The 11,387-nt window shown below is 40.2% G+C and overlaps 1 protein-coding gene across 1 annotated transcript; it reads right to left on the bottom strand.

Annotated features, from left to right (window-relative positions):
- Positions 1-419: 419 nt before the first annotated feature.
- On the bottom strand, positions 420-1,111 carry LOC140759504 (uncharacterized). The gene is made up of 2 exons (XM_073096088.1): positions 754-1,111; positions 420-665 (listed from the first exon to the last, which is right to left on the bottom strand). Exons 1-2 carry the CDS (start codon positions 1,021-1,023, stop codon positions 576-578), a joined length of 360 nt encoding a protein of 119 aa, XP_072952189.1. The 5' UTR covers positions 1,024-1,111; the 3' UTR covers positions 420-575.
- Positions 1,112-11,387: the final 10,276 nt, after the last annotated feature.

The raw sequence follows: 11,387 nt of genomic DNA, 5'->3' as shown, positions 1-11,387 counted from the left end.
ATATTACTTTTGTTTGAATTATTATTTAAATTAAAAATTATTAACTACATTTTAGTTATGATAAATTAAATTTACTTAGTTACATAATTTGTTATGTCTCTAAGCAAGATGTGACAAATATGATAGTAATTATAGTAGGACTTAGTAGTAAAAATAATATAAGTGAGATTGTGACGTTTGTGGAGGCAACATAGATGAGGGGCACAGAGTGAAAGGATACATGAGAATAAATTTAGGATACATGTATTATTTTATTATTTGTTAGGCACTATAAAAATAATTGATTGTTGTCAATTTAATAGCTTTAAAGTACAGTTAAGTTGCAAAATGCCCATGTTACGGTTGGGTACTTCTGGAACCCTCGTTAATTATCTCTGTGTACTTCCCAATGATAACGCAGTATAATTGAGATCCAAGATTCAAAAAATGATACACACGCCTTTATTTCCAAATGTACTTGACAAGATCGATGTACATACCGTGCACTAGAAATTAATCAAGATATAACTTGTGAGAAAACAAACAATTAAACAGACCTCTAGCAATTAAAGAATACGAGCATTTCTTGATCAAGATTATGACGTGGGCAGCATCATCTGCCATGAAGAGGACTTCCCGCGGATCTTGAAGCGTCTTGCAGCAGCTTTTAACAACTTCTTCAATCCCTGGAACAATTAAATCAGAATTCAGAACAACTTTTTCATTCCCTCATGTACATTTGCTTTGTTATCTGTACAGGGAATAAAAGATTACCATTTTTGGGGAAGGAATTGGGGAAAAATCAAGCTTTCTCGCGTGAAGATGCTTCTTGTTCTTCTTCTTGAAGAGCATACTCTTCACCTTCCATTGTTTCTTTGAAGAAAGCAGAGGCAACCCATGGCGGCCGCGGGGGAGCAGCGGTGACCATATCGAGCTCTGGGTGTAGTCGAAGTCGAACGGCGAGGGATCTGGGAACTTGCCGAGGAGTTCATGGGACATGGAAGGTTGGAGGTACTCCACAGTTATAATCCGCTCCAAGATCATGGTAGAGATGTGAAGGGTTTAAGGTGTGGAATAAAGAAAGGAGGGTAAAGAAGGGAGAGGAGTGTTTTTTTGAAAAATGGAAAGGGAGGAAAGGGGGTAAGAAAAAGGAGAGGCGAGTGGGGATGTTACCGTTGGTGGTCTTGTTTTCACGTGAATTTTGACCGTTGGGAAGGAAATCACGCCTTTAGACATGTTGTGTCGGGACTCGGGACTCCGCAGTTCGTGACATTGGAGTCCAAATTGAACGGTCATATATTTTTGTTCCTCTCCCTCGTGGATCTTTTGGAACATTGCGAATTTGCTATCATTAAAGTGTTTTTTTTTTTGACAAAATTAGCCATTTTAAATATTTATTTTATGTATCTAGTGGCTTTAAAATTTACAAGAATTTGTATATAATATCCTGTCTTTTAACGAGATTGTAATTTACACGCTAAATTATTATTTATTTATAAATTAAGCTCTATAATTTAGTAAATATGAACATAAAACACCCTATTATTACATCTGTTAATTAAATTTAATCAAACTTCTATCTTAAATTAATTATACTAAAAAAATTACGAAAATACTCTCAACAAAATTATACTTGGGGCATTTTAGAAATAAAAATATTTAAGTCATTTTAGAAATAAAATATCTCTACTTAATAAAATATTATTACTATTAGTTTAAATCTAACTCAGAATATTTCTTCACATATTCACTAAATCATAAGACTCAATTTGTAAATAGTGAAAATATATGATATACTATAATTTTATTAAAGTATGATACTATATGCAAATTTTCTTAAAAATTTAAATACAAGATTATGTATGTATGAAAATCACTGTTCCAAACATAGACATATAAATATAAGTAGAATTTTGAAATCCTCTAAAAGAATTGCTAAGTATTGGGAAAATTTTCTATATTATATTTAGTAATCATTGAACCAGAAAATAATTTATATAAAAGAAATTTCCTAAAATTTGACAAATTTTATAAAATAGTTAAAAACTCATTAATTAGGAAGTAGGTAGGTATTCAAAATTTATGTGTCGCTTAAGTAAGCTGTATTCAATTTCACATTCGGTGGTTCTTCGAAAAGGAAAGAAAGAGTAATTATAACTTTGGATTAAGAAAGAGTTAAATTATAGTTTCAACCTTTTCTTAAAGTATCCAATATTAACTACACTCCTAAAGAAGAAAATAATTTGCCATTTATAGTACTAAAATATAACAACCAGAAGAAAGGTTATAATATGATGGTGTTATATTTTAGATAATTTAGGAAGAAAAAATGGTTATTTGCACCGAAAAGCCACTTGCTTTTCGATTTGGCAAGCTAGGATCATTTTTGGTTTTTATTGCATTTGAGACTTTTTTCTTATATTTCTTTCAACTTTGCCCTTTTAGTACTCGAATATTGCTGCCCCATTGTAGAGACCGCAATTATTGACTTGAAATAAAAAAGTAATATTTTCATTATCTTCTTTCGTACTTGAAAAACGTAAAAGGATTTTGCTATTGTCTTCTTCTACTCTAGGGTTTTTGCTTCATCAATTGTGTCCCTCCTCGAAATCTCATCTAAGGTTCCCTCTAAAGGTATTTTTCATCACCAGTAAGCAAGCATGATCTTTCGCTCTATTTTTTCGACTAGTAGCATTAAGGTTATTGTTTAAAATTTTTCTCTTAAATTATTGTTGGAGTTCTTTGTTTTTGTCTGTATTCTGTAGTGAAGATTTGTGGGGCTATTTATTGAGAAAGCCTTCTTAATTTCGTGGGACCACTATTTTTTAGTGAATATGAGAAGATATGAATAGTTGCGATGTAATATTGATATTACTTTCTTAATTAAATTAGCAAAGTTTATTTACAAAATTCTTCTTGTTATTTTTGTTTCACAGTTTATTGACAAAAGTTAAATAGGGTTCACAGTTTATTGACAAAATTCATTCTTATTATTATATAGGTTTCGCAATTTATTAACAAAATTTATCCTTGTCGTTATTTAGGTTTCGCAGTATTGACAAATTTCATTCTTGTTATTTTGGTTTTGTAGTTTATTAACAAAATTTGTCATTGCTATTAATTAGGTTTTGCAGTTTATTGATAACATTCGTCATTGCTGTTAATTAGGTTTCATAGTTTACTTACAAAATTCGTCCTTGTTAATTAGGTTTCGCAGTTTATTGACAAAATTTATCTTTGTTATTATTTAGGTTTTACAGTTTATTGACAAAATTCGTCCTTATTGTTATTTAGATCTTGCAGTTTATTAACAAAATTCATCCTTGTTATTTAAGTTTCATAATTTATTAGCAAAATTCATCCTTGTTAATTAGATTTTACAGTTTATTGACAAAATCAGTCATTGTTGTTATTTAGGTTTCGTAGTTTATCGATAAACTTCGTCCTTGTTGTTATTTATGTTTCGTAGTTTATTGACAAAATTCATCCTTGTTAATTTGGTTTCATAGTTTATTGACAAAATTCGTGTAACATCCCATACTATTTTTAAAATAATAAAAATAAATTTATTTGAAAAAAATTTACATGTGATGGGCATGTGCCCCCATGTCGTCTTCCTCTGTCTCTTCTCTTTTCCTCTTTTCTCTCTCATAACCACCGCCATAACCTTCCCTCTCTCTCAAACCGCGGTGGAGAGCCGCCGGAGGACATTGATATCATGGAACGATGCGCCAGAATATCCTCTTCAACCATGAGTAATTTTGGATTTAATAAAGTTTTATAGTTTTTCTCCCATTTTTTCCTTCCTCTCGATTTTGCCAAAAATCTTGCTAGCCAACGACCTCGTGCCTCCCGCCATTAGTCTCAATTATTCCCTCTCGCCGTTGTCTTATCGGTGATGCCCTTGGTGAGCCGTTCCTTTCCCCGGTGGAGGCTACACGTGACAGCCTTCCCTCGTCGATTTCGAGCCATTCTTTCCAGCCATTGCCGTCGGTTTCCCCTCTCCTTGGTTGTTCGGGAAGATTCCCCTCCACAAGGGGAAGCCGATGGCATATTGCTTTGGGGCCCTCATTGCCCGAGAAATGGTGTAGGCCAATTCCATGGTTGCCAGCCATGGAGGAGCTTGCTACCTCGTCGCCGACCCCATGGTCGACTACTTGTGGGCTATGCACAATCCCTCGACTTGAGAGAAGGGGGCAGGCAGGCATGTGTTGGTTGGCTATTGGTGGTGGTGTTCACTGGCAGCCACTCCCTTTCTCCTCAATCTACTTTGGGTGAGGAAGGAGGTGTTGCGTGGTTGGGCTGGGTTGAGTGCAGCCCAGCCCAGCATGGGTTTGGTTGGGTTGGGCTATAGACAACCCATCCCAATTTTGTTGTAAATTGGGCTATGGCCTAGCCCAAATCTTTTGTGGGTTGGGCTGTAGCTTAGCCCAAGTGGCAATTTTAGCTACTTTGGGCTTCAGATCCAAATCGAGGTGGTCAATTGAGGCATTGAGTAGTACTTGAGGTACTTTGTTGGAGAGATGCCGAGACGATGGTTGGAGTTCTTACAGTGGGCGGAGTGGTCTTATAACATCGCCTACCTACCATAGTAGTGTTGACATGACTCCATTTGAGATTGTGTATGGGCACATGGCTCGGACATTATGTGCTTATGATCCAGTGGCATCTATAGATCGGACGGAGGTGGACTTAGCTTTGATGGATAGAGACGGCACATTGAGGAGGTTGTGTGCCCATCTTAAACTTGCTCAAAACCATATGAAGCAAGTTTATGATCATAGTCATAGGGAGCAGGAGTTCGACATTAGCAGTTGGGTGTTCGTGAGGGTGCAACCGTATCGACATCGCTACTTCGGTCCATTTTGGGTTTTAGAGCATATTGGTCCAGTTGCGTATCGTTTGGAGCTACCAGAGGGGTCAAGAGTGCATCCTGTCTTCTATGTTTCATTGCTGAGAGAAAAGATTGGAGGTCATGAGGTCGTTGGACCAGTTCTACCAGAGCCATTGGAGTAGACAGAGATCGTAGAGCCAGTTCGTGTACTTGCTAGACGCTGACGACGTCATGGTACCAGATTAGAGATGGAGGTTCTAGTGGAGTGGCTTGGCAAGCCATCCGATGAGGCGATATGAGAGTTGGAGATAGATATCTTGGAGCTTTTCCCGACTTTACATCTTGAGGATAAGGTGAGGGAAGTGTGGTGGGCTGATACACTTAGTTAGAGTCTTTTTTTATTGCATTAGTTATTTATTTTCATTAAAATAAATTTTCTATAGATTGAGTTCGAATGCAGGTAGAGGCACGTTCGAACAGCTTTGCGAATGCCTACATAATGTTCCCAAAAACAGAGAACACGAAATGCGCGTTCGAACGTCTACATCACATTCGCATCGACAGAGAACGTCTTTTGTGCGTTCGAACACAATCGGGCGCGTTCTAACATGATCGACATGAGTCCACTTGAATTAGGGTTAATAATTATTATTTTGGCTTGTTAACTAACCTCTATAAAGGTGTGGATGGCAGCCAAAATCATAATGCTATTGGATTATTAAGCTCTTGCCTCTCTATTTTCTCTCTACCCTAATCACACTCCTCCCTCTTTACCAGCCTACCACCTCTATCGTTGGTAAGGTTTCTCCTAACTTCTAATTTCCCTCGTCTGTCGAGTCTTTCCTCTTCCTTGGGATTTCGACCACTTCTTCCCCTTCGTCCTTATCCCTTAAACAACATCACCTATCCACCCTTATTTCCATTATCATCCATAACCCTAACATCCTCTCCACCCGTCACCGCCACCATCATCCGCAATATATCGTATTTTCATCCCAGTTGTAATTTGAATCTGCGAAGGGTGTAAATATAAAAAATGTAGAACAGAGAGTTAAGGATCGATTCCACTTAGTTTCGTAATTTTCTGACAACGAGAGATATTTGGTGAATATTTTCCCTCAATTGTACGGACTACTTCCTACAATAAATCTAGATCTTGAAGGAATTATTTCGTAACCTATCATTGGTATTAGAGCCAGGCGAACCTCAAACCTCCATTAATGGTGGAAACAAGGAAGATGGCATCAACAAGGAGATCAATGGTGAACACACCAACAAGGGAAGACTCAATCCACGAGTCAACCAACGTCTATGGGTGTGAACATGGACTTGGCGGAGGAACTTAGGGGCATGTTCCAAATATTGCTACATAGGGTTGACGCAATGCAGAATGATCATAATGCTTTAAAGGAATATGTCATGAATCGATCGGCTTTGTCATCTCCTCGGTGAAGATCGATGCCTTAAGAATGACCAGTGGTGGGATCACACTGAACCGATACCCCATAGGTCCAGGTGCGATATGTTAATGTCAATGATCCTCTTTTACCTATTCCTATACATCATCCCCCACCTCCGATATATAACTTAAGACCAACGGTGGTGGAACCCGAGAGGAGTGCGGCACTGGTGCGCTTCGTCGATAAAGAGGATTAGTACTTAGAGGATGATGTTGATCCCTTTAGAGATGGTGATGGACGTGCTCGAGGATTTAGATAAGGAAATCAACAAGCATAAAGGTTCAAACTTGAACCAAGGATCTTTCGTGAACCCAGCAATGCTATCCGAGAGAGAACCGTACGCTTGGACTTCCTAAAATTCCAAGGTGGCGATCCGACGAATTGGGTGTTTCAAGTGGAATAATACTTTGATTGTCAAGGGACAGCAGAGGATGCAAAGGTCCAAATGGCAAGCTTTCACCTCTAAGGAATGGCATTGCATTGGTATAGATCGGCTATTCATGGTGGAGGATATACCGATTGGGCTGACTTTTATATTAAGCAAGATATTTCAGAGGACGACCGTATTAGAGTACCAAGTAGAATTTGAAAGAGTTAGTAGTCGTTGTGAGCCACCTTGGCCCGAATCGACATTTATGAGCACATTCATTTTAGGGCTACCGGAGGAGATACAAGCAAATGTGCATGCTCTTTGTCCTACCACTCTTGAGGAGGCCTTTGAGAAGGTCGTGAGGATGGAGCAAAAGCACAAGGCTCTCAAGATGGCAGCAAAAACAAGTTAGGGCAACTAAGATGAGCGATTTGCGCCTAGAACGCCGATTGAAATTTTTGCGAGTTCAAAGACAATGGCTGTTAGTATTAGACCACGATCACCTTTGAGACCTTCCAATGTTAGAGGAGGCACAAGACCCCCGTTCGAACTCTCACACATGCCCATGTGGAGGAGCGAAGAGAGAAAGGCCTTTGCTTTTGATGCGATGAATATTTCACTCCCGGTCATCGGTGTTCCAAACCTATTAGGAGTGTTATGCTCATCGACGGTCTCGAGGAGGACGACAAGATTGTTGGTGATGGAGAGTGTTCAAAAGAGGTCCATGAGGAGGCTGTGGAGGAGGGCGTGGAGGAAGATATCCAAGCTGAAATATCAATGCATGCATATTTGGGTACTTCCGCACCGAGGACATTACGAGTGGATGTACTCATTAGAAAGCATTGTGTGCAAATCCTCATTGACTCCGGGAGTACACACAACTTTCTAGATGAGAGGTTAGTGAGGAAGTTGGGTTTGGATGGTGAACTAACTGAGGGGTTTGACGTTGCTATTGGAGACAGCACGAAGCTTAAGGTGGAGAGCTTGTTTCGCCGGGTCGATATACGGGTGCAAGGACACAACATCATTGTGGACTTATATCCATTGGCGCTGCGTGGAATGGACATTGTCCTAGGCTGATACACCTTGTTAGAGTCTTTTCTTATTATATTAGTTATTTATTTTTATTAAAATAAAATTCCTATAAGTCGCCTTCAAATGCGAAAGGGGTCGTGTTCGAACGCCCTTGCGAATGGCTGCCCACGGTAAAAACTTTAACCATCGTCTCGGCATCTCTCCAACAAAGCACCACAAATACTGCTCAATGCCTCGATTAACCACCTCGGTTTGACCGTCTGTCTATGGATGGTAGGCCGCACTGAAGTTTAATCGAGTCCCCTACAATCTGAAAAACTTCGTCCAAAAGTCGATCATAAATACACAATCATGATCCGAGATAATCGTGAGTTGGTTTGACCGTCTCTCTAACAAAAATTTCAGCCACCGACTTGGCTGAAAACGGATGTGACAATGCTGAAAAGTGTGCATACTTGCTCAATCTGTCAACCACCACAAAGATAACGGAATAACCACAAACCAACGGAAGACCCTCTATGAAGTCCATAGAAATGTCTTCCCAAACATGGTCCAATTTAGGTAAAGGCTATAGTAATCCGGCCGGTTTCAATGTGGTTGTCTTAGCTCTTTGACAGACTTCACAAGCATGTGCAAAACTCCTCACATCCCGCCTCAATCCTAGTCACATGCAACTTTGAGATATCCTCCTATAAGTCCTCAGACACCCTCATAACCAGCCTCTGGAGTTTGGTGGAAGTACTCCAACAATTTCTGCCGTAATCTATCATTTGTAGGAACCTGAATACATCCGCGGTCCAACGGCAACCCACCTCGCTTCGCCAACTCTAAATGGCACTCCGGATCATCCATCACCTCCTGCAACAATCTCAAAATATCTGGGTCAGATATACATGCATACCTCAGCTCGTCAAGGAAGGGAAAGGTAGGAGAAGAATAGGTTGCAAGCTCGGCGATATTGGGTTGGCGTGATAGTGCATCCGTCGCTCTATTTTTCGTTTCCTTCTATTATTGGATTTCATAATCATATCCCAATAATTTTGTGACCCATTTCGGTTCGGATAATGAATCGTCTACCGATCAATTAAGGCCTCTGCTTTGTCATTGCATGCAGAATTGCCAACATCTCTCTCTTATAAGTCGATACTTACTGATATTTTTGTGATAAAGCCTTGCTAAGATAGGCAATGGGACATCCTCCTTGCATTAGTACAGCTCCTATGCCAACAATGGATGCATCACATTCCACAATGAATTCTTTGGTGAAGCCCGGTAGTGCTAAAATAGGTGCCGTCGTCATTGTAATTTTTAATTTTTTAAAGGTTGTACTTGTTTCATCCTTCCATCTAAAAGAATCCTTATACAACAAAGAAGTGCGAAGCAGCAATTTTGCCATATCTAGTGATTAATCGGCAATAATATCTGGTTAGCCCCAAAAATTCTCTCAATTCGGTGGTAGTAGTAGGAATAGGCCAAACGGTCATGCATGCAACCTTTTGAGGATCAGCCGCTACACCATCTGTTGAAATGATGGGGCCTAAATACTCCACTTTTGGTACTCCCCATAGACACTTGGACTTCTTGATCTTCAATTGGTTTTAATTCAACAAATTTAGCACGTCCTCCAAATGTCGCCAATGCTCCAATTCAGTTCCCCTATACACCAAAATGTCGTCAAAAAATACCAAGACATACATTCGTAATAGGGGCCAAAATATATCATTCATAAGGCCTTGAAAGGTAGCTGGAGCATTGGTGAGACCAAAAGGCATCACCTGAAACTCATAATGCCCATTCGAAGTCTAAAATGTAATTTTGTGTACATCCGTCGAGTGAACTCTAATTTGATGATACCCGGCCCTCAAGTCAAGCTTACTAAATAGAGTCGCCCCTGCAAGCTCATCCAGCAACTCCTCGATATCCGGAATAGGATACCGGTCTTTGATGGTAATGGCGTTTAGTGCCCGATAGCAGAAAAATGCCATGTCCTGTTGTTTTTTCACACCAATAACACGGGGGATGAGTATGAGCTATGATTTAGTTGAATGAGGCCTTGCTCTAACATCTCGGCTACCATCTTTGAGATAACTTCTTTTTGCACATGTGGATATCGATATGGCCTCACGTTCGTCGATGCAACTCCCGGGTATAATCTCTATGCGATAATCCGCCACTCTCCTCGGTGGCAACTCCTGTGGCTCCTCAAACAGTCCAGAAAAGTTATCTAATAAATTAGACAATTCAATACTAGTATCTGAACTCATTTGAGGGTCATCTCCTACTAGTCCTAACTGAAGAAGATAGGCTAAATCATATGCACAAAGCAGCCCCACCAAAGGCTGCATCGCAAAAATTGGCGAAGACCATACACCATCAAGCCGCACATTTTTGTTTCCTTGTTATATTTCATCCACATGCTCCGGAAATCAAATATGACGGATCCCAAACTCTATAACCACTGAGCACCAAGGACAATGTCCGCTCTTCGCAGTGCCGACGGATATAAGTCCACAATGATGTCATGTCCTTGTACCTGTATATCAACCTGACGACACAAGCTCTCCGCCCTAAGCTTTGTGCCGTCTCCAATAGCAACATCAAATCCCGTGGTTGGTTCGGCATCAAGCCTAATCTCCTCGCTAATCTCTCGTCAAGAAAGTTGTGTACTCCCCGAATCGATGAGGATGTGCACACAATGCTTTCTAAGGAGTCCGTCTACCCGTAACTTCCTCGGCGGAAGTACCTAAATATGTATGCATCGATATTTCAGCTTAGATATCTTCCTCTGGACACTCTCCATCATCAACAACCTCATCATCCTCCTCAAGACCGTCGATAAGTATTACACTCCCGATCGGTTTAGAACACCAATGACCGGAGGTGAACCGCTCATCACATCGAAAGCAAAGGACCTTCGCTCTTCGCTTCTCCACCTGGGCAGGTGTGAGAGTTCGAACAGAGGGTCTAGTGCCTCCTCTAACATCAAAAGAAGGTCTCAAAGGTGGTCATGGTTTAGTGCTCGCAGCCGCTGTTTTTGAAACCGCAGAATTTCCAATCGGTGTTCTAGATGCAAACCGCCCATCTCGGTTGCCCCAATTATTTTTCGCTGCCATCCATAAAGCCCTATGCTTTTGTTCCATTCTCACGGCCTTCTCAAAGGCCTCCTCAAGAGTAGTAGGACATAGAGCACGAACATCCTCTTGTATCTCCTCTCGTAGCTCTGAAATAAATATACTCATCAATGTACGTTCGGGCCACGGTGGCTCACAATGATTACTAACTCTTTCAAACTCAGCTTAGTATTTCAGTACGGTAGTCCTCTGAACCATCTTGCTTAATGTGGTAGCAAAATCTTCATATGCCGCTATCCCAAATCTGCGTGTAATCTTCCTACAAAAATCAGCCTATTTGGTAAATCTACCACCATGAATAACCGATCTATACCAATGCAATGCCATTCCTTGGAGGTGAAAGTTTGCCATCTGGACTTTTGCATCTTCTGTTGTTCCTTGACAATCAAAATACTATTCAACTTGAAACACCCAATCCGTTGGATCACTGCCTTGGAATTTTGGAAAGTCCAAGCGTGCGGTTCTCCCTCGAATAGCATTGTCGAGTTCGCAAAAGACTCTTAGTTCAAGTCTAAACCTTTGTGTATGTTGATCACCTTCTTTAAATCCTTGAGCACGTCCATCACCATCTCCAAAGG

Source organism: Typha angustifolia, chromosome 4 (assembly GCF_048772165.1).
Source record: "Typha angustifolia cultivar Huaian chromosome 4, ASM4877216v1, whole genome shotgun sequence".
Taxonomy (NCBI): Eukaryota; Viridiplantae; Streptophyta; class Magnoliopsida; order Poales; family Typhaceae; genus Typha; species Typha angustifolia.
The sequence above is the reverse complement of the archived record's forward strand: the minus strand, read 5'-3'. Positions and strand labels throughout refer to the sequence as shown.